This window comes from Pseudorca crassidens, chromosome 3 (assembly GCF_039906515.1).
Source record: "Pseudorca crassidens isolate mPseCra1 chromosome 3, mPseCra1.hap1, whole genome shotgun sequence".
Taxonomy (NCBI): Eukaryota; Metazoa; Chordata; class Mammalia; order Artiodactyla; family Delphinidae; genus Pseudorca; species Pseudorca crassidens.
The window spans coordinates 123,658,331-123,683,536 of NC_090298.1; the positions used below are offsets into that span (position 1 = coordinate 123,658,331).

The window sequence follows — 25,206 nt, forward strand, 5'->3', positions numbered from 1 at the left end:
TTTCCACCAGCAATGTATAAGGGTTCTCTTTTCTCTACATCCTAGAGCTGACATTTGTTATTGTCTATTTTATTTATTACAGCCATTCAGATGAGCATGGCATTTGTGGTTTTAGTTTCCATTTCTCTAATGCCTAGTAATGTTAGGCATCTTTTCATGTGTATCTTCTTTAGTGAAACATCTGTTCATATCTTTGCCCACTTTTTTCTTCGGTTGTTTTTTTTTTTTTTTTTTGCAGTACGTGCGCCTCTCACTGCTGTGGTCTCTCCCGTGGCGGAGCACAGGCTCCGGACGCGCAGACCCAGTGGCCATGGCTCACGGGCCCAGCCGCTCCACGGCATGTGAGATCCTCCCGGACCGGGGCACGAACCCGCGTTCCCTGCATCGGCAGGCGGACTCTCAACCACTGCGCCACCAGGGGAGCCCCTGGGTTGTATTATTATTGAATTGTAGTAGTCCTTTGTAAATTCTGGGTATAATCCTTTTATCTGTTACATATTCGGCAAATATTCTCTCCTAGTCTGTTGCTTGCCTTGTCATTTTCTTAATGGCATCTTTTGAAGTGCAACAATTTTGAATTTAGATAAACTCTAATTTATCAAGTTTTTAATAGACCTTGCTTTTAGTATTGTATCTAGGAAAGTTTTACCTAATCCAACGTCTCAAAGATTTTATCCTGTGTTTTACTCTAAAAGTTTTGTTGTTTTTGCACTTACATCTATGATCCATTTGAGTTATTTTTATGTATGGTGTGGAGGTCTAAGTTCATCATTTTTGGATGTGAATATCTAATTGACCCATCACCATTTGTTAAACCGATTATCTTTTCCTGGCATCTTAGTCAAAAATCAATTGACTATAAAGATATATTTCTGAACTCTTAGTTCTGTTCCATTGACCTATACCTCTACATTATGCCAGTACCACACTGTGTTGATAACTACAGCTTTATAATACATTTAGAAATTGGGAAGTGAAAGTCCTCTGATTTTTTTCTTCAACATCATTTTGGCTATTCTAGGTGTTTTGCATTTCCTTATAAATTTAAGAGATGCATGTCAGTTCATACAAAAACAAAAAGCCTGCTGGGAATTCGATAGGAATTGCACTGACCCTATAGATATTTTGGGGCATAATCGACATCTTAACAATATTTGAGTCTTTCAATTTATGAACATGGAATGTTTCTCCAGTTATTTAGATCTTTAATTTCCCTGAACAGAATTTTGTGATTTTTTTGTGTATGTCTTGCTCTTCTTTGCTAAATTTTAATTTAATATTCTTAAGCATTTTATTATCTTTGAACTTTTCTGAACACAATTGTATTCTTAAAAATTATTTCCATTTTGTTCACTGCTTATATAGAAAAATACAATTGGTTTTTGTATATTGATCTTGTATCCTGAAACCTTGCTACCTTGATTATTAGTTCTAATGGTATTTTGTAGTTCCCTTATGATTTTCTATATGCAGAATCGTGTTGTCTGTAATTAAAGGAAGTTTCATTTCTTCCTTTCCAATATGCCATTCTTCCTTCCTTCCTTCCTCCCTGCCTTCCTCTCTCCCTCCCTCCCTTCCTCCTTCCCTTTCTTTCTTTCACTGGCTAGAATTGCCAGTACTGTATTGAAAAGAAGTGAGGGGAGGTATTCTTGCCTTGTTTCTGATCTTAGAGGGGGAAGTATTCAACTTTAGGGTTTTATTGCAGATATCCTTTATCAAATTGAGGAAGCTCCCTTCCATTTCAAATTTGTTAAGAGTTTTGATCACGGATGAGTGCTGTATTTTGTCAAATGCTTTTCCAGTGCCTATTGAGATGATCATAATGTTTTGTCCATTATTCTATTAATGTATTTTATTCATTGATTTTCAGATATTAATCCCACTTGGTCATGGTGTATAACTTTTTAAATATGTTGATGGATTTGGTTTGCTATTTTTTCTGATGACTAAACCTGAATTTCTACCATTAGTAAAAATGAGGATAAAGATATTACTTACCGAGAGAATCACCAGACATCATGCATGGCAGAGAATCTAACATGAAGAGCAGCAGAATCACAACTAACTGCTGAACAATCATTGACAGGAAGACACTGGAACTCACCAAAAAAAGATACCCCACGTCCAAAGACAAAGGAAAAGCTGCAATGAGATGGTAGTAGGGGCGCAATCACAATAAAATCAAATCCCATAACTGCTGGGTGGGTGACTCACAAACTGGAGAACACTTATACCACACAAGTCCACCCACTGGAGTGAAGGTTCTGAGCCCCATATCAGGCTTCCCGACCTGGGGGTCCAGCAACAGGAGAAATTCCTAGAGAATCAGACTTTGACAGATAGTGGGATTTGATTGTAGGACTTCGACAGGACTGGGGAAAGCAGAGACTCCACTCTTGGAGGGCACATACAAAGTAGTGTGCACATCAGGACCCAGGGGGAAGGAGCAGTGATCCCATAGGAGACTGAACCAGACCTATCTGCTAGTGTTGAAGGGTCTCCTGCAGAGGTGGGGGCTGGCTGTGGCTCACAATGGGGACAAGGACACTGGCAGCAGAAGTTCTGGGAAATACTTCTTGGCGTGAGCCCTCCCAGAGTCCACCATTAGCCCCACCAAAGAGCCTGTAGGCTTCAGTGCTGGGTCACCTCAGGCCAAACAACCAACAGGGAGGGAACTCAGTCCCACATATCAGCAGACAAGCAGATTAAAGTTTTACTGAGCTCTGCCCACCAGAGCAACACCGGCTCTACTCACCACCAGTCCCTCCCATCAGGAAGCTTGCACAAGCCTCTTAGGTAGCCTCATCACCAGAGGGCAGAGAGCAGAAGCAAGAAGAACTACAATCCTGCAGCCTGTGTAACAAAAACCACATCCACAGAAAGACAGACAAGATGAAAAAGCAGAGGACTATGTACCAGATGAAGGAACAAGATAAAACCCCAGAAAAACAACTAACTGAAGTGGAGATAGGCAACCTTCCAGAAAAAGAACTCAGAATAATGATAGTGAAGATGATCCAGGACCTCGGAAAAAGAATGGAGGCAAAGATCGAGAAGATCCAAGAAATGTTTAACAAAGACCTAGAAGAATTAAAGAACAAACAAGCAGATGAACAATACAATAAGTGAAATGAAAACTACACTAGAAGGAATTAATAGCAGAATAACTGAGGCAGAAGAATGGATAAGTGACGTGGAAGTCAGAATGGTGGAATTCACTGCCACAGAACAGAATAAAGAAAAAAGAATGAAAAGAAATGAAGACAGCCTAAGAGACCTCTGGGACAAAATTAAATGCACAAACATTTGCATTATAGGGGTCTCAGAAGGAGAAGAGAGAGAGAGAAAGGACCTGAGAAAATATTTGAAGAGATTATAGTCGAAAACTTACCTAACATGGAAAAGGAAATAGCCACCCAAGTACAGGAAGTGCAGCGAGTACAAGACAGGATAAACCTGAGGAGAAACATGTCACACCACATAGTAATCAAATTGACAAAAATTAAAGACAAAGAAAAATTATTAAAAGCAACAAGGTAAAAATGACAAATGACATACAAGAGAACTCCCATATGGTTAACAGCTGATTTCTCAGAAGAAACACTACAAGCCAGAAGGGAGTGGCATGATATACTTAAAGTGATGAAAGGGAAGAACGTACAACCAAGATTACTCTACCCGGCAAGGATCTCATTCAGATTCGATGGAGAAATCAAAAGCTTTACAGACATGCAAAAGCTAAGAGAATTCAACACCACCAAACCAGCTGCACAACAAATGCTAAAGGAACTTCTCTAAGTGGGAAACACAAGAGAAGAAAAGGAACTATGAAAACAAACCCAAAACAATTAAGAAAATGATAATAGGAACATACATATAAATAATTACCTTAAATGTGAATGGATTAAAAGCTCCAACCAAAGGACACAGGCTCGCTGAATGGATACAAAAATGAGACCCATATATATGCTGTCTACAAGCGACCTACTTCAGACCTAGGGACACATACAGATTGAAAATGAGTGTGAAAATGACTATACTACCCAAAGCAATCTACAGATTGAATGCAATCCCTATCAAATTACTAATGGCATTTTTTACAGAACTAGAACAAAAAATCTTAAAATTTCGATGGAGACACAAAAGACCCCGAATAGCCAAAGCAGTCTTGAGGGAAAAAAACAGAGCTGGAGGAATCAGACTCCCTGACTTCAGACTATACTACAAACTACAGTAATCAACACAATATGGTACTGGCACTAAAACAGAAATACAGATCAATTGAACAGGATAGAAAGCCGAAAGATAAACCCATGCACCTATGGTCAACTAATCTATGACAAAGGAGGCAAGGACATATAATGGAGAAAAGACGGTCTCTTCAATAAGTGGTGTTGGGAAAACTGGACAGCTACATGTAAAAGAATGAAATTAGAACACTCCCTAACACCATACACAAAAATAAACTCAAAATGGATTAGAGACCTAAATTTAAGATCAGACACTATAAAACTCTTAGAGGAAAACATAGGCAGAACACCCTTTGACATAAATCACAGCAAGATCCTTTTCGATGCACCTCCTAGAGTAATGGAAATAAAAACAAAAATAAACAAATGAGACCTAATGAAACTTAAAAGATTTTGCACAGCAAAGTAAACTATAAAAAAGACAGCCCTCAGAATGTGAGAAAATATTTGCAAACGAATCAACAAGGATTAATCTCCAAAATTTACAAGCAGCTCATGCAGTTCAACATTAAAAAAACAAACAACCCAATTAAAAAATGGGCAGAAGACCTAAATAGACGTTTCTCCAAAGCAGATATACAGATTGCCAACAAACACATGAAAGGATGCTCAACATCACTAATTATTAGAGAAATGCAAATCAAAACTACAATGAGCTATCACATCACACCGGTCAGAATGGCCATCATCAAAAAATCTACAAACAATAAATGCTGGAGCGGGTGTGGAGAAAAGGGAACCCTCTTGCACTATTGGTGGGAATGTAAATTGATACAGCCACTATGGAAAACAGTATGGAGGTTCCTTAAAAAACTAATAATAGAACTACCATACGACCCAGAAATCCCACTACTGGGCATATACCCAGAGAGAACCATAATTCAAAAAGACACATGCACCCCAATGTTCATTGCAGCACTATGCACCCCAATGTTCATTGCAGCACTATTTATAATAGCCAAGACACGGAAACAACCTAAATGTCCATGGACAGACGAATGGATAAAGAAGATGTGGTGTATATACACAGTGGAATACTACTCAGCCATAAAAAGGAAAGAAATTGTGTCATTTGTAGAGACGTGGATGGACCTAGAGATTGTCATACAGAGTGAAGTAAGCCAGAAAGAGAAAAACAAATATCATATATTAACGCATATATGTGGAACCTAGAAAAATGGTACAGATGAACTGGTTTGCAGGGAAGAAATAGAGACAGAGATGTAGAGAACAAACACATGGACACCAAGGGGGGAAAGTGGGGGTGGGTTTGGTGGTGGTGTGATGAATTGGGAGATTGGGATTGATATGTATACAGTGATGTGTGTAAAATAGATAACTAATAAGAACGTGCTGTATAAAAAGATAAATGAAATTTTTAAAAAAAGATATTACCTCACAGGTTTATAGTAACAATCAAATGCAATAATATACATAAAGTACCTAGCATGGTATCTGACATATAGTAAGAGCTCAGTTAATGGTAATCATGTCGATTATACCACTGACAATAAACATATTCATAAAAGGGAACCCTCCCATACTGTCGGTAGGAATGTAAATTGGTTGCAGCCACCATGGGGAACAGTATGGAGGTTCTTTTAAAAACTAAAAATAGAGTTACCATATGATCCAGCAATCCCACTTCTGGGCATATATCCAGAAAAGACAAAAGCTCTAATTTGAAAAGATACATACACCCCAATGTTCATAGTGGCACTATTTACAATAGCCAAGACATGGAAGCAACCTAAGTGTCCATCAACAGATGAATGGATAAAGAAGTTGTGGTATATATATACATATACAATGAAATATTACTCAGCCATAAAAACAAATGAAATAATGCCATTTGCAGCAACATGGATGGACCTAGAGATTATCATACTAAATGAAGTAAGTCAGAGAAAGACAAATATAATATCACTTATATGTGGAATCTAAAAAAAATAGCACAAATGAACTTATTTACACAACAGAAACAGACTCACAGACATAGAAATCAAATTTATGGTCACCAAAGTGGAAGGGGTGGGGGGATAAATTGTGAGTACAGAATTAACAGATGCACAACTACCATATATAAAATAGATAAACAACAAGGATTTACTATACAGCACAGGGATCTATATTCGATATCTTATAATAAACTATAATGGAAAAGAATTAAAAAAATATAGATATACATATGTATGTATAAGTGAATCACTTTGCTGTACACCTGAAACTAACACAATATTGTAAATCAACTATAAATCAATCAGTATCTTCATATAATTACCTCATATAAAATAATAGGAAACAATTGCATAAAACAAGTTAATCTGCTTAATACCAGAGTTATATTACATTCATGGGTGGAAGAAGAAAGGTAATTATAATAGCTATCTTCCAAGTACTTCCATGTACTCTTTTAAGCACTTTATGTGTATTAACTACACTTGATCTTCCCAACAGCCCTATGAGGTATATACTACTATAGATGGGCATGCTGAGGGCTTATATAACTTGCTCCATCCAGTTTTAAAGATGTTAAAGGGCAGAGCTGGGATTTAAACATAAGCAGTCTGTTCCCAGGGCCAAGTTCCTTACCACCATGCTCTGAGCCATGCTTTGCGCTAATTACTTTACAAACATTATATCTAATTTGCTCTTTGCCACATGGTACATAAAATCATTTCCAATGTACAAATATCCTCTCAGAGTTTCAGTTTCCTTTAAGGGACTTGCTCCAGATTCACATGTGATATTTAAACCCAGGCCTGCCTAAAGCCTATGCATTTTCCATTTGTATTTTCCTTAAATATGTTTTTAAATGGATTCCATCTTTGATGAATCAATGTCTTTTTCTACAAAAGCTGAGAGCTTTAAAAAGCAATATCTAATAATATTTGTCCTGCATTTCCCATGCTTTGCTAGATGGAGACATCAGAACTGACAGACATCAGAAATGGTAAAGTCTGAATGGGATTTGATACAATAGTTCTGGAATAAGCAGCAGGTTGCCCTAGTGTCACGGTTTTCAAGCTTTTTTTATCTTCAACCCACGGGAAGAAATCTATTTTTCATCACAACCCAGTAGATATACTCACAGAGACACACGTTATATTCACAAAAACAATGTTTGGCCTTATATGTTAATAGCATTTATTTTATTTTATTCAGTCTATTTTATTTCGTCCAAAAAAGTGCTTGTTAGGACCAACCAAACTGATTTCACAACCATTAGTGCGTTATGAGCCACAATTTGAAAAACCCTCCATTGGAAAATAGATCTCTTCCAGTGCTCCAATTCAGATTTATTTCAAAGTGGCCTGCATGAGACAGCTTCAAGAAGGTGAGTGACTGATTTGGTAGCCATGCTAATTTCTAAAAATAGAACCTAACAAATGCATATCAGACCCACCCAAACTGAGTTTTGTTTTTTGTTTTTTTTTTGCGGTACGCGGGCCTCTCACTGTTGTGGCCTCTCCCGTTGCGGAGCACAGGCTCTAGACGCGCAGGCTCAGCGGCCATGGCTCACAGGCCCAGCCGCTCCGCGGCATGTGGGATCTTCCCGGACCGGGTCACGAACCCGTGTCCCCTGCATTGGCAGGCGGCCTCTCAACCACTGCGCCACCAGGGAAGCCCCAAACCTGAGTTTTAATCTTGCTTTTCTCTTTCCTTTTTTTAGTTCATTCATGAATTTGTTACTTTTTCTACAACTGTTTTTAGAGTCTACATTTCAGGAAGCATACAGGGACCGAGGAATGAAGGATGAGTAAAAACAGGCATGCTTCCTGATGGCAGAGTGGGAATGAAAGCTGTTAATCCAAAAGCATGCAGGAAAATATTTTCAAATTATGATAAGTTGAGCGAACAAGAATACGGCACTGTGTATAACAGGGAGACAAGGTTTGATATGGAGTGTTAGAAATGTCTCTGTGAGGTGTCCTTTGGGCTGAGACTGAAAGAGGAAGAGACAATAACCAGGTAGTGGACAGCATTGTGCGTGCAGGCAAGGTCATACCATATCACAGTCTTCTAAAGCTGGAGGGGGCATGAACTGCTAGTTGAGTAATGGAAGGAAAAGATCTTCAAAATAAGTCTGGAAAAGTAAACAGGGCCAGACCACACAGGGTCCTGCGGACCATGGAAAGAGGTGAAGGGGTTTTATGGGGCTGCATAACATAAAACTCACATTGTAAAAACATAACCATGGTGTGTAGAACGAATTGGAGAGGTTCAACATTACACAGAGAGAGCTGTGTATAGTCTATGGCAATATGATGGAGTAGGGTGGAGCAGGGTGGTGGTCCTTTGTTACTTATCTCCGTTCTTACTGAGCAGACTTTACAATGCATTTCACATGCAGTGGGACCAGATTTACTAATTTTGGAGCTGTCAACTAACAAATAAGCCATGATATAGCATTTTTAAAAAGTAATGGAAATGCATCATTGAGTCTATGGGATAAATGGCCAAGGTATAGGGAAGCTCTTTCACTTTTAGGTTTAAACAATCAGGTTATGATATGAACCTTCATATCCTAGTTATTACCAAACTGTGTTGTGCCCACATATGTTACTGGATATAGTCCTGGAAATTAAAATCTTATCTTCTCTCCCTCTGAGAGTCTAGGATCTGTGATAGAGGGCTTCAGGTCTGATGTGCCGAAGGGGAAAAAGGATTTTTAACAACCAACTGGCTCCATGATTAAATAAATTTAAAATCATACTGGCCAAGGGAAGCATGTTGCCTCTTGCCTGCGCTGCTTCTTCTCTAATAATCCCCTGCGTGGCCGGACACTGTCGTTAACTTGACACAACTGGCACCTTTATCAGTTTGTTCTTTGAATAAAAATCGCTGAGCCCAAGTCGCAATAAAAATGTTCGTTCACTTAGGGTGAATTTAATAATACACTTGTCCCTCACTTCGAGTTAAATAGAGTAATGGGAGAAGAGTCCTCTTCTCTGTCACCGGGTTTGGGACCTCCGCCTGCCTCCAGTGGGGAGCTGAATGCAGCCAATCACTGCTCTCTATGCGAACCCAGTCTGCCTGGGTTGTATCCATTGGCAGCGAGTTACGTTCATGGTGAGCATTCTCTTCTCCCTTCTTTTGGTACCCAGTTCTCAGCCACCTCATTTGCCAGCTATCCCAAGAAGACACTGCTCTCATCCCATGAGCCATCATCGTTTGTTATATTAGCTAAGGGCAGCCTAAGTGCAATAGATCCCGGTCAGGGTTACGTATAACTAGCACATTATTACTTCCTGAAAGACCTGTAAAACAATGGATATAACGTGTAGTGGTGCAGCTGGGAGGATTCCGAACCAAATAGCCCAGGTTCAGGAACCTATCCTGGTGCCCATCAAACCTATGGCAGAGATGCCCAGCCAGTCCTTGCAAGGAGGTGAACAATAACACTTCCTAAAAGACAATACCAAGGATGTGCTGCCCACATTTTTACAAGCCCTTCCCGTGTTTCTGTCTAAATTCTCCCTAAGGGCTTAATTTCTGACATCTTCTGTGTGAATCAGTCCTCAGTGGTAAACAGAATTTTATTTACTGAACAAGGAAGCACCGAGGACCTAGTCTTCATTAGAATGTTACTGCCTCAGATTAATGCTTCATTGAATTTCTCTTTTTTCTTTTGTTTGCAAGTCCTCTCCTCCTCTAGCACAATGATCACTCTAAAGAAGAAAATGTACTCAGTACAGTTCTCCCATCATTGATATTCTATGTTTGTTTCCTAAGCAAAGAACTTGTCACTAGGAATTCGTTTGCATCCTGGGCACTGCTTTGCAGACTCTTAATTCTGTGATTCAAATAAAACTTGAAAATACGATCTCAGTGACATGATGTCAAAAGAAACGTGTTGACATAGTGCTGATACAGAGAGCTTTCTGTGACTAGAAATCATGTCTGTGCTTTGAGGAAAACAAAACGAGTCATAGCCGTTGGAATGCATTTTTACAAAAGACTCTTTGCAGGGAGCAGAGGCCAGTTCTGCTGGCCTGTGTCTCCTTCCCTCTTCCCGTCCGTCCAGCCCATGCTCCTTCAAGTGTGGAGTCCCTGTCTGATCATACGTCCTGCTTAAACCTCTTCACCGTCTTTCCAACGTGTACAGACTCGTGAACAAGCTCCTGTCATGGGATCTGCCCTCTATCTTTCTCTCCAGGCTCAAGCTTTCCCGTAACACCTGTCGTTCCAACAAACCCAAACTATTTTCCTTTCCCCCCTCACACTGTGTTCTTTCCCATGTCTGTGCTTAATTCCTGCTGTTTTCCTCTCTCAGATCTTCCTTTTGGACCTGGAGACCCCTTCACCTCTACCATTTATTGGGTGTTCTACCTCATGCAAATTACTGAAGCTTCACCGGGCCTTGATTTCCTCATTTGGAAAATGGGAGCATAAGAGCAGCATTGTGGGGTTAATGACACCACATTTGTGGAGTCCTTTAGCGTCTGCCCCAGAGATGTTGGCTTTATTTTGTAGTTATTATTATTGTCACCATCCTTCAAAATTTAACTCAGTTTTCTCCTCTGCTGAGAAGATTTCCCTTCCCTCCTTATCCCAGAGACTGAGCGAATTACTGCCCTGTACTGTGCACTTACTTCTTTATTGCCCTTTTTATATCTTTTTCTTATCATTTATGTGGTTCATGATTTGTTATAATGTTGCTGGGCAATGAAGTTGTTAGTGTGGAAAAATAAGCACGAGGTGCTTCAAGGAGGGCTTGTAACTCATATTTTATGGACCTCCTGCAACAGTGTGTTCAGGATATGATCGTTAATAATAGGTGAATAAATGGGGTGTTCTTTATTTCCTGGGCTTTATAGCTTTGTAGACCTCCAGTTAATGGGTTCTTACTATATGCCAGGAATGACATTAAATATTATACTCATCATATTTAGTCTTCACTATGATCAAATGTGGAAGATCTTCTTATCATTCCCATTTTACACATGTGGAAACGGAGGGCCTGGAGTGAGTAATAGACCAGTACTCCCAAAGCCTGAACCCTTAGCTTAGGAAAGTTCTGCTCTGATCTGTAAGGTGTCCTTTGCCTCTGGGCCTCTTTAGTGTGTACATGTATTTAACCCACTTGCATTTCTAATTCCCCTCCAGGTACTCCTTCCAAGATGAGGAAGACATGTTCATGGTGGTGGACCTGCTGCTGGGTGGGGACCTGCGTTATCACCTGCAGCAGAATGTCCGCTTCCAGGAAGACACTGTGAAGCTCTTCATCTGTGAGCTGGCCATGGCCCTGGACTACCTGCAGAGCCAGCGCATCATTCACAGGTGAGTCAAGTCCAAGGGGACAGCCTTGGTCTGAATGCACAGGAGGGAATGCACAACCTGAAGCATTCAACAGGTCCTTGTTGAGCATGACATCTAATTCTTACTTAATTCTTACAACATCCCTGGAGGTAGGTGTATTGTCCCCATTTTTCAGATTAAAAAAAAACAAAAACTGAGCACATTGAGCTTAGTCTGCCCAAGGTCACAGTTTGTAAACAATAAGACCAGAATTAGTGAGTGTTGGTGCTGCTTATAACTAAGCCTAGACAAAGAGAAGAAAAGGTGACATATAGGAGCTTAATAAATATAAATGAATTAATCAAAAGAGAAATGGAGGAAGTGCATGAAGGGAAAGAAATAGAATGGGTAGGAATAAAATTCTTTGGGGAGAAAATTTGAGTCCTAACATCTGCCTGTCATCTACCCTATTGTGAGGGCAAGCTGCAGACAGAAGTTAGCAAAAGCAATGTATCTCCTTCACTTGGGGCATTTGTGCTAAAGACAAACAAATAACACAAGTAGCTATAAACCCAAACAGACAACAGAGAGAAAAGGATAATGCTTTATGTTTATATAGGAGTTCGTAGTTTTTAATGGCAAGTTCCTATATAATATCTCACTTGATCTCTGTAATAAGTGATAAGTGAGCTGAGCAGGTATAGTTAGACCAGTATTAAATATGAGATTTTGTGACCTGGAGGCATTAAAGTATCATCTAGGTTACTTATAAGAAGTTTGAACCTAATCACCATCAAAGCAGCTACTATTTACCTGGCTTTCTATATGCCGGGTAGTGCTAGGGACTTCCATATATTATCCTGTTAAATTCTCAAAACTCAAAGAGGATGCCACATTTCATTACAGTATTCCCATTATACAGATGAGAAAAGTGTGGCTCAAAGATTTGCCAAGGAGAGACCCTGACAACTGGCATTGCCGGGATTCAAACCTATATCTCTCCGATCCTAAAGTCAGAGCTCTGTCTACTATACTACCTTGCATTAATTACACATATGAAATATATACATTAATTAATTATGCATTGTTAAATGAACAACCAACATGTGACTCTGCCACTGTCATCTCTAATCCTTGAAGAATCTGCTGAGTTTTTAAGTTTAATTATGTCTCATTTACTGAAAATTTGTCTACATAAAATTTTTGCCCACCACAAGTTGACATTTATCTAGAATTTATCAGGACTAGTACAGGGCCTGTGGTTGAAGATGTAACATCGTAATTTATAGATTCTCCGTGCAAGCACTGTGGACCAATCCTTTTTTTTTTCTTTCTTTCTTTTTGGCCTTGGCGCTTACATAATTATTATTTAATTTTCTATCTTTGGAAGGGCCCATTTGTATTGGAAACGTGCTCTTCAGGCAATGGATAAATGGAAAGCAGACCAGTTAATCATGTATGATCTCGGAAGTAAATTTACACACCCGGTGTTTTTGTCAATAACTGGGAATCCTGTTGACAAGCGATCTTTCTCCCATACTGCCTTTCTGCTACCTCCCGCCTGCTTCTTTCCGAGGAGAAACTTTTCATATTTGTAGGCTATAGAGTCCCTGTCAGGGTCTTCATGCTCACTCATCCTCCCCCAAACTGCCAAACCACAGTCTGTTTGGGGTGCTGACATTGCAGATCTCAGGCAGAAGCCAGGGACTATGAAAAGCCAACATCACCAGAGGCCACCTTGTAACTTTCTCCCTTCTCTGTTTGAATCTGAGTTCTGTGGCTTCTTTCTCTGAGCTTCATTTTCTCAGTCATCACAAGTCAAGATGCTCTGAGCATTTTTGCCATGTGCTTAGAACCATGTTCCAAGAAGAATACAGGAGAAAAACGAAACAGAAAACTTGATACAATTTTCACCCCCAAGGAACATAACCATACCAAATAGCATTGTTTTCTGTCCTTGTCTCCCTCACTCTCTTTTGCTCCTATCACGGTTTTGCCACTTGAATAAGAAACCAAGGACTAAGTTTCTGCTCCTTGCCCTTTACACACTCACAATTACTACTTAGTGCCCATCTTCAGAGGGCCTCTTTGTACTGAAATGTCTCCTCCTCATGGCAGATGAATGGAAGGCAAACACCATGACATTATGAATACTGGGTTAAAATGAGATAGCATCCTAGGACAGGAATAAAGATGCAGATGTAGAGAATGGACTTGAGGACACGGGGAGGGGGAAGGGTAAGCTGGGACGAAATGAGAGAGTGGCATGGACATATATACACTACCAAATGTAAAACAGATAGCTAGTGGGAAGCAGCCGCATAGCACAAGGAGATCAGCTGGGTACTTTGTGACCACCTAGAGGGATGGGATAGGGAGGGTGGGAGGGAGATGCGCAAGAAGGAGGGGATATGGGGATATATGTATACGTATAGCTGATTCACTTTGTTATACAGCAGAAACTGACACAACATTGTAAAGCAATTATACTCCAATAAAGATGTTAAAAAAAAAACACAAAAAACAATCCAGATGTATTTCTACTGCCCATACGTCCTACCTTGCCTCCCCATGTGTTATATTTTATAGTCAATCGTAACATTTTGTACCTCTCCTGAGGAGTTGTGATGTTTGGGGTATGTAATTATCTAATGTCTGTGTGCTGTGCTAAATTGTAAACTCCATGAGTTGGGGCCATGCGTGTTGTGCTTCTCACTGTGTAACCAGTGTGTGACAAAAATCTGAAGGAATGAACACTGCCCGAACCACATGGATGACAGATTGACTAAAAGCCCAGCTTTACAGATAACAAAGACGAAATTAAACTAGAAGGCATTAAAGCCATAAATTTCAGAGCTACCTTGGTCTTCACATTGGGTAATCATGTAATTTATCATCCAAACCAGGGTACTCCTGAGAATGAAAGGAGTTGTGTTAATAATTATGCTGGGACAACAGGCAAAACCCCTAAGTGTTTCGGAAAAATCAGAACATATATCAACCTCATTAGGGCTTTTCAAGACAGTCATGACCAAATAGGCATTTTAATTGTGAGGGAGCTCTAATAACCAGGACTTTCTGCCTTCAGACTAGTAGATATCAATGTGCAGTGATTTCCATTTGAAGTGGTATCAAATGGCTTAAAAGACATGTACATGGTGAAGTAAGCAGTGTCCCTTTGTCTACAGCATTTAGAGGATAATAGTGGCGGCACTCTGAAGCCAGCTTCAGGGCTCCTGGGGCAGAGTTAAAAGCGTGAAGAGCAACATAGAAGAAGAGATAGAGGCTTCTGAGTACTATAATTCTCTTTCTAAATCTCTTTCTTCAAAAGAATGTGAAGAATTCATGCTGTATTTGATGGAATCTAAGATAACAAAACATCTTTCAGCTACTTAGAGGATTGGATTTAAGACACAACCTGAGTTCCAAAGTATTAAAATGTGAATAAAAAAAAAAAGGACAAAATACAGATTTCCCAGGCAAGGAAAGATCATTTGCATGAAAGTGCAGATGTAAAATATGTGACTTCCAGGGCTTCCCTGGTGGCACAGTTGTTGAGAGTCCGCCTGCCGATGCAGGGGACACAGGTTCGTGCCCCGGTCCGGGAAGATCCCACATGCCGCGGAGCGGCTGGGCCCATGAGCCATGGCCGCTGAGCCTGCACGTACGGAGCCTGTGCTCCACAAGGAGAGAGGCCACAACGGTGAGTGGCCCATGTACCAAAAAAAAAAAAAAGTGACTTCCTAATTTCAAAACAACATTTTGTCTCTGGACAGGGTAGAAGGTTCCAAATTACCTGTGGTGGTCAGCGAATATGTGTGGAGCAGAAGTGGTAATAGGCTGCCCTGACTGAGGGATTCCTGGGTACCAGGTGCTCTGCTTAAGCACTTGTGAATTATTTCACTCAGTCCACCCACAACTCCAAGAGGCTGATGGTGTGACCGTCCTCATTTTACAGCTGATGAAACTCCGGTTCAGAAAATCACTTGGCTAACGTGTAGGTGAGGCCACCTACACTTGAAGGATATGCAGAGCTCTTAGCCACTCTCCACACCTACTGATGTTCAGCACTGTTGTTGCCCTGAGGAGGGTGTGGCACAGGGTGGGGCACGGCCACCTGCCTTCAGGTACCCGCTGTCTGGCTGCACAAATGAAGATGACACAAATGGAGCCAACAGACAACAGAAGAGCCTAAAACTAGAAGCTAAATTGGATGAGAAAGACTGAAGTGCTTCAGTAGGGAAGATGCTTTGGGGTAACAAAACAAGTTTCTTCTGAGCTCAGAGGGCTTAAAAGCAGGAAGGAGAGTTTAGTCTGTGTAAGGGGAACTGTATTCTGAATGAAAGTATTAGTTTGTCTCCCTGTGGTAACACAGAATAGGCTCTGTCTTTAGTGTTTTTTTTGCATTGTTTTTCCTGCCAGCAATGGCCATCTTAGTTATTTTTTTTAAATACCATAAATGCTATTTCTGCCTAAATTCCAAATGAGACATAAATGGGGTTTTGTTTTATTTTGTTTGTGGATTATTTTTAATCCACAGACTTGACTTTTTGTAGTTTCCTAAATATGTAGAATATTTAGCTATTTTTTTTTTCACTTTTAGAATCTGTTTTCTCTATAGCTGTGAAAGACACAGGATTGCACAGTAGTCATTAATTTCGAATTGTGCAATTAGACATGTTTCTTATTGGACGGGAAGTCAAACATTTTTCTATGAGTACAGCTTGAAAATCAGCTCTAGTTTCCAAATTATGGCCATTTCCTTGTTCAATATTCCGCTTTACTTACATCAGTGAATCAAGATCTTAAGATATAGATACAGTGATTATTTGCTTTTATTTTTAAAAATAAGGAAAATTAAACTTATTACAATCCTTCCTATGGGATAGTACTCTGATTTGTTGATTGCCACAGTCTCTCCAGTGAATAAAGTGATAGAAAGTAATTATTACAGTCTAATGACAAATTTGTATTCCTTCCCTTGTCAGATGTTAAAGGCTCAATTACAGATTTAATCTAATGAGATGAATTGTTTGGGACAGTTAAATAGTAAGTCATCTTGGGTCAAAATACCACTTGAGGGCTTCCCTGGTGGCGCAGTGGTTGAGAGTCCGCCTGCCGATGTGGGGGACACGGGTTCGTGCCCTGGTCCGGGAAGATACCACATGCCGTGGAGCAGCTGGGCCCGTGAGCCATGGCTGCTGAGCCTGCATGTCCAGAGCCTGTGCTCCGCAACGGGAGAGGCCACAACAGTGAGAGGCCCACATACCGCAAAAAAAAAAAAAAAAAAAAAAAACCATTTGAGTGAATGTTTGTTTTTCTGTCTTTCTAAGAATTATCTCACTCTAATGAAGTTATAACTGACTGCTTTCTAAATTCCTACAGGAATAAGATAAAAATCTAATTAGGCCACTGGTATCAATGATGGCAGTGCAACAGAGTGAGCTGCAAAAGTTCATCTCCATCTCCAACTGATTACAGATACGCTGAAGTAGGAATAAAAGAAAATTCATGATTGTCAAAAAAAGAATAGGATGCTATTTTTATTAATCACCTTTGTCTTCTCTGCTATAATCATAGAAACCGTTAACTGACACCCAGTCCATCTCGGAGCCTCCACATAAAATACACAAAGGAATTAGTTTTCGCACATCCCCTCTTGGACTGAAGTAGCTGCTTGCCGGGTGTTTATATCATTCTTCTGGAAATCAGCATTTTGATGGTGAAGATAAAAACTTAGGGATATGCTTCTTTCATAAATATTCATTCAAGAACTGTTTCTTGAGTATCTGTTTGCCGGACAATGTTCTCGGTGCTGACCTTCAATTCTGAAAGGACGGACAACTTCCCCGTCACCCAGAGTTGATAATACAGCGTGAAAGGGAGTCAAGTAAACAATTCAACACTCGTACGAGAAAGGTGTTTAAATTCTGTGGCATTTACTACAAAGGAAATAAGCAGTTATGTGTGTATCCTGTGCCACCCACACACGTCACTCACACTCAGGGCAGCTTCACAGTGGTCTTGATCCTACTTTTAGTGGTAGCCCCTGGCTCACAATATTCCTTATAAGAAGTGGTCTCTCCCTCCTAAACTGAGGCCCTACTCCTCACTCCTGTTCTAATCTCTAATCTAATCTCTAGTCTAATCCAGAGCGGTTGCTAAATACATCAGTGACTGAACAAATGAATGAGGACAGAATATACACGTGCTCCTTGGGTGGACGTGGAAGGTAAAGGTTGCTGTGGATAAAGTTGTCTTCAGCATCTTTTTAATTTATTCCCACTGTGTGTCTACAGTGTGTGGGGCTCCATGCTGCCTTTCCTCCATGCTGTGTTAGTTGTTATGCCATGTAACGAAACCACCACAGATGTAGTGACTTAAAATAACACACGTTGATTATCTCACAGTTTCTTTTTTTTTTTTTACATCTTTATTGGAGTATAATTGCTTTACAATGGTGTGTTAGTTTCTGCTTTATAACAAAGTGAATGAGTTATACATACACATATGTTCCCGTAACTCTTCCCTCTTGCGTCTCCCTCCCTCCCACCCTCCCTATCCCACCTCACAGTTTCTTTGGGCCAGGAGTCTGGACACATCTTAGCTGGGTTCTCAGAAACGCTGTAATCAAGGTGTTGGCCAGAACTGGGTTCTCTTTTGGAGGCTGGACTGGGCAAGGGTCCACTTCCAAGTTCAGTAGGGATGTTGGCAGAATTCATTGCCTCATGACTATAGGACTCTGCTTGTTTCCTCAAACTCAGTGAGGAGACCAAGACTCCAGAGTGAGTCTGCTAGCAAGACAGGGTATATATCATTGAATAAAATTATGTAACACAATCACTCACAAAGAAGAGCGACCTCCCATCACCCTTGCTGTATAATGTCAGTTAGAAGCAAATCACAATCAGCCCACACTCAAGGGCTGAGGATGACACAAGACATGAACAGGAGGAGGTGGGGAACATGGGGGGCACCATAAAGTCTGTCTACCATACTTCCTCTAAACAAGTTTTCCTATGCCTGACTCGGACATCAATATCCTCTATGACCGTAAACATAATCCTGAACATCCTTGTCAAGGAAGCAATGAGGTGGTTTGGTCAGATGAACAGGAATGGTTCTTTCATACCTAAGAGTCTAGCGTGATTCCCCTCAGCCCTGATAGGATGACGCTCTTCAAAGTATAACCTCTTTGACTTTCTGCTCTCTACCACGCACCTATTTCTCCCCAGCAATGCCCCATGACCGAAATGAACTGTCAAAGGGCATGTAACAGTGAGGTGGGATAGTCAGCCTTTAAGACATTTAATAATCAAGACCTTTCTGCAATTCAGCTGTGAGCCAAAATTCTTTGTTTTAACGAAGGTCTTGAGTTTGTTACAGGCAGAGATCTTCGAGGCTGAGATTTCGTCTTTTTGTCTGACTCATACACACTGCAGCATCTTGGAAAACACATTTTATTTTCTTGGGATGATCATTCATAGGGAAAAAATAAGATCTTTCTGCAGCTAATCATTTTAGTCAATGATCATTGAGTGACAGATGAGCTTCTGATGAATGAACTTGTCAACACAGTGACACCCCACGTTTCTGCACCCTGTGGAAATGAGTCATCTGGAGAGATGCTTTTCTAATTCCTGGAGGTGTTTACTCCCCTCTGCTCACCATTTAAATTATACTACAAATACCTATCTCATTTTCTTAATGGCTTAAGAAGAGCTGTCATTCATTGTGCATATACCAAGAACTAGGCACTGTGCTAACAAGCGTTTTGCACACACTGCCTAGTCTGATAGTCAGCAATACTGTGACAGGGTTAAGTGACTTGCCCAGTACCATACAGTTGGTATACTAAGGCCACATTCAAAAGTAGGATGAACTGATTCAAAGATCCTACTCTTAATATAGGCTCTTTTAGTTTCATTCTTATGAACATAATAGACTTCTTCAAGATCAGATGAGCTATTTAGTGCTATTTACCCAACAGCAACGAACATTAGTTTAGATACACATTTTTAGTTGGTATGTGTTATGGGTTAAATTTTGTGCCCCCCCACCCAAAAGGTATGTTGAAGTCCTAATCCCCAGTAACTCAGAATGTGGCCTTATTAGGAAATAAGGTCTTTACAGAGGTCATCAAGTAAAAATGAGTTTATGAGGGTGGGTCCTAACCCAATATAACGGGGATTCTTACCAAAAGAGGGAATGTGGACATAGAGATAGATATAAACAGAAGGAAGATGTTGTGAAGAGACACAGGGAGAACTCTGTGTGAAGACGAAGGATTGGAGTGATGTGTCTATAAGCCGAGGAAGGCTAAAGTTTGCCAGCAAACCAACACAAGCTAGGAAGAAGCAAGGAAGACCCCTCACCTACAGGTTTCAGAAGGAGGAGGGCCTTGATGACACCTTGATTTTAGACTTTTAGCCTCCAGAACCATGAAACAGTATATTTCTGTTTTTTTAAGCCACCTAGTTTGAGGTACTTTGTTACAGCAGCCCTGGCAAATGAATACAGTAAGTTTTCATCGTTTTTTTAGGTGCTGAAATTTCAATCTTTGCTTCTCTAACATGTACTACTCAGAGCAGCTTCTACTTCACTCCTGATACGCTACTTCAAATATATTATGGGATGGAAGACCAGAACAAAACTTGTTAGAATTGTTTATAAAACTACAGTAACCCGAGAGAGAGTTCACTAAGTCAAATCCATTAGCTTTAGTAGATGGTAAGCTATTTTATGTTGCCCAGATACTGTCTCTACTTACTTTCATATTTCAGATTTGGTGAGATATTTCAGATATCTCTGGCTTTTTCATAATGTTTCTGTAGTCCAAGGAGTTTTGTTTTGTGCTTACATATCTCTAAGGGAAGTGAAATCTTTTCCAATTTACCAAAGCAGCATGTCCAGGATGATGAAATTAAAAGTCTAAAAATACTTATAGATGATCTGATTACTTGTATTGTCCATGCTCCAAGTGATACTGCCTTTCTTCCTCCCAGTGTATTTTTTTTTTTTTTTTTTTTTTTTTTTTTTGGCGGTACGTGGGCCTCTCACTGCTGCGGCCTCTCCCGTTGCGGAGCACAGGCTCCGGACGCACAGGCTCAGCGGCCATGGCTCACGGGCCCAGCCACTCCGCGGCATGTGGGATCTTCCCGGACCAGGGCAAGAACTTGTGTCCCCTGCATCAGCAGGCGGACTCTCAACCACTGCGCCACCAGGGAAGCCCCCTCCCAGTGTATTGTTAATATTTTCTGTTTATTGCAGTGGGATAATAGATTTTGGCTTCCGACTGCCATTTTCTGTGGAGTGGTTGAGAAAATGCCCTTGCTTGTTGTTTTGGTAAATCTTCTCTTCAGAAGCTCACCAGCCCTTGCGAATGTTTTCTCTTCCTAACTCCCATGGCAGAAGGGCCACTTGAGCCTCAAAAACAAAACGGCAGTGCAGTAATGAGGGTATTAGGTTGGTACGTTCTATTCAGCACCTGCTCCCAAGCTACCGAATAATGAATGAGCATGAATTACACATTGTGAAAACAGGAGGCTCTGCCTGCTTTGTATTGTGCATCAGGCAGTTCCGAAAGGAGCTTTGAAACTGTGCTTCTCACACGAGGGCACCCATTTGTGAAAACCCACGTGAACAAGGCAAAGAGCTGCTCGTTTACAGGTTAACATTTAACTCGCCTGGTGCTGAGCTTTTAATAGTTTCTATAAGGTCAAGAGTTTCGTTAATATGCAACCTGTAACTTAGTCCAAATTAAATTTTACTTTGCCTAGCCATCATTTTAGTACAAAGCTGAAGCTTCATTCTTTCAGGTTTAGTCATTTAACAGGTAGTATTGAGGACTTATTTATGTGCCGGGCACACAGCTCTTGAATGGAGGTTTTTCTTGATTAATTAACAACTTTGTTTATTTACATGTATATTTTTTAAATTTTTTATTGAAGTAGTTGATTTACAATGTTGTGTTAATTTCAGGTATACATCAAAGTGATTCAGTTTATATATATATATATATACGTATATATGTGTATGTGTCTGTATATATATATATATATATATATATATATATAAATCTATTCTTTTTCAGATTCTTTTCCATTGTAGGTTATTACAAAATACTGAGTATAGTTCCCTGTGCTATACAGTAGGTCCTTCTTGGTTATCTATTTTATATATAGTAGTGTGTATATGTTAATCCTAAACCCCTAATTTATCCCTTCCCCCCTCCACATATTTCATATGCTCAAACAAATCATAAGTTTGTTTTCTACATCTGTGACTCTATTGCTGTTTTGTAAATAAGTTCATTTGTAACATTTTTTTAGATTCCACATATAAGCAATATCATATGATATTTGACTTTCTCTGTCTGACTTACTTCACTTAGTATGAAGAGTTTTTGAAGAATAAAAACATGGTTTCTGTCCCTTTAAAGCTTACAGTTTGGTTGAGGAGATGGACAATGAACATAATACAGAAACATAAACAATGAACAAATACATAAATAATCATGTTAGTTACAGTGTCTGTTGAGTGCTTTATGGGAAATAAACAAGGATCTAAGAAAAAGAGTACAGAGTTGGGGGTGAGGGTCATTGCTCTCGAGGAAGCCTCGCCAGTAGGTGGCATTTGAGCCAAGCCTTGCAGGACAAGCCGCTCTAAGGTGGAAGTTTGTTAGGTGTCCTGGAGCAGAACCGAGGCCTCTGTGGTTGGAACATGTGAGAAAGGGGGAGCGTGGTTCAAGAAGCCACAGGAGAGGTGAGCTGAAATCAGGTTGTCTTACCATGCTCTCACAAAGGCTCTAGTTCAAACTTATTTCTTATTTGTGCTTTAATGAAAATACAGAGCCAGTCAGGAAAGGGGACATATTTGAATTTGTAATCAGTTTGGAGATAAGGATAGAACATTCACAGTGGGTGGTAGGAAAATAAGGATGGAAATCATAGAGAATGGGATCCACGAGCTATTCTAGATACTAGGGCAAAAAAGAGCCTGGAGATTATTAGTTCACCTTGCTCCCTCTGTAGGTAAGGGATTGGCATACTTTATCTGTAAAAGGCTAGATAGCAAATGTTTTAGACTTTGTAGGCTATAGGGTCTGTCACAACTCATTGACTTTGCCATTGTAGAGTGAAGGCGTCCAGATAATATGTAAGCAAATGAACATGATTGTGTTGCAATAAAATCTTATTACAGACACTGAAATCTGAATTTCACATGATTTTTTATGTGTCATAAGATAGTATTCTTTTTTATTTTTCAACTATTTAGAAATGTAGGATCCCTTCCTAGCTCATAGCCATACAAAAACAGATGATGTGCTACATTTGGCCCATGGGCCATAGTTTGTCAACCCTGGTACAGATGCTAAAACTGTGGCCCAGAGAAGCAAGTGATATGCCCAAGGTCACAAGGCAAATCAGAGAGATGGCTAAGATAAGATATCATGTGTTCTAGCTATTAGGCTGGTACTTAAAAGAAAAAAAAAATAGTGTCTTCATTGATAAAAAGTAATGAGAAGATATTATATAATATATAATAAGATTTTTATGTAATACTTTGGTTCAAATCGATAAAGATGGCATGTTTATTTTAGAAATTTGTGGGGGAATATAGGAAAGTATTGCAGAAAATAAAAGCCCAGTGGTAATCTAATGTGTTTTGTTTATTTCTAGTTTTATTTGGTTGAGCATTAAATATATACTGATAATCTTTTATAGAATTATCACTATATGTATAGGAATATGCAAATATATCCTTTGTAAACAGAATAATATGAAGATATTTTATATGCTCAAATCATGTAGTTGTCCACCATGATATTCATATGCCCAAAGCAAGGCTATTTGCAAGGTGTCCATCATAAGCAGTGACTGATGGCGTTAGAATTATATGATGGTTCTTCCACTTACAAGAGAGACAACTGTGGGCAAGTTACTTAGCATCTCTGACCCTCATTTGCTATATCAGTAAAATGAAGAAACCTATACATAATTTACAGGGCTGTGGTGGAGATAAATGCTAACGTATGCACAACACCTACATAGAAAGTGTTCAATAAATTTATAGCTATTGATTAATATTGATACACTATATCCGTTTGCTTCCATTACCTTCCTTGCACTAAACTATGGGGAAAACATACTGTTCCTTCTCATACTCTAGAATACATCATCACCAAAATTACACATTTATCTTATAATACAACCATTAAGAAAACACAATATTCTCGTTTGAAAGCAGAGTATGACATAGTAGACAGGGTAAGGGGCTTTGGACTAGTCAGATCCGGGCTCAGTTTGGGGCTTCGTCCAATTATTAGCTGTATGACTTTAGGAAAATTAATAAGCCCTGAGATCTATTTCTCTAATTTGTGAAGTAGATTTAATAATGTCATATATATTAAAGCAGGAAAAATATGACAAGCCTTTATTACATTGCTCAGAAAATCAGGGATGGCTAATAAAGGGAAGCCACACTATTTTCCTGCCAGTTGGAAAACAACTATGGGCTATTACAGAACCTTGGGATGTTAGAGTGAAGGTTAACATAGAGATCAAGTCCTACCTGCATCCAAAGGCAGAATTTCTTCCACAACCTCTCCAACAAGGAATTGTCTTCCTAGCTTGTAAACACTTCAGAGGTGAGATACTCATTACCACATAAGGTAGATGATTTCATTTTTAGACATGCTGAATTTTTAGAAGGTTCTTCCTTCTGTGGACTCACAGTCAGCCTCATGGTTCCCCTGCTGCCCATTGGAGCTGAACTAAGTAAGGTGTCAAGTCAGACAGGGCTTCTATTAGTCGTCACCCACTCGTAATCTTACTGGTAATTTATCTCTAGCCTCCAGGATTCCTTATGGTCGGTGCCCTGTTGTGATTAGTGTTTGTTCCTTGTTAAGTATTTTGAGTATCACTCCTGATGTCAGGTAAACATGAACTGGAATCCTGACTCTTCTCATAATAGTGGAGGACAATGCAGTAGTTCCTGGAATTAGCCCTCTGTGTGCCTCAGTGGTCCCATCTACGAAATAAGGGTAATAATTATACCTACTTCATAAGGTTGTTAGAGGATAATAGGGAATAAAGTATTCAAAGGGCTTATCCTCATCTCACTTGTTGCATTAAATGAGATCTATCATCATGAGTACATCACAATGGCTCCATGATAGTGGAAAACAACTATTCATCATTTATCGTCCTCAATTTAACACCAGTTTCTTGCCATCTAGCCCTTCCTACACTGACACTTCCTAATTACTTGTTCAATGTTTTCTGAAAGTCAGTTGAACAATTACTATGTGCCAGATACGAAACTAGAAGTTTTACATGCACCATCTCACTAAATCTTCACAACAGCTCTATAAAGCAGATACTATTGCTGTCCTCGATTTATAGATTCAGGGGGCCGAGTCTCAGAAACATATTACCAGACATGTTTCTAGTCTCAATAGAAAACTAACTCCCATGAGACTAAACAATAAAGGGGATTTATTATTCTATGATACTTGCAAGTCCAGATGTACGCCAGACTTGTAGGCTATCTTGATCCAGCACGTCAGCCTAGGACTCTATGCTAACTCCTTTAAATCCAATGAACCACACACCTGCTAAAAGCTTTCCCCAGGACAGCAAGGAAACTTCTTCCTCAGAAGCCCATAGCTTAACTCTTCTTCCTGCTTAATGGCTTTAATAAGCGTTACAGC

The 25,206-nt window shown here is 39.8% G+C and overlaps 1 protein-coding gene across 2 annotated transcripts in view; it reads left to right on the forward strand.

Annotated features, from left to right (window-relative positions):
- STK32A (serine/threonine kinase 32A) overlaps positions 1-25,206 on the forward strand; it is a 121,269-nt gene that overhangs the window by 55,514 nt on the left and 40,549 nt on the right. For both annotated transcript variants that reach the window (XM_067732175.1, XM_067732174.1), the window contains exon 5: positions 11,361-11,534. In XM_067732175.1, coding sequence (XP_067588276.1) covers positions 11,361-11,534 — 174 coding nt within the window. The remainder of the gene's footprint in view (positions 1-11,360; positions 11,535-25,206) is intronic.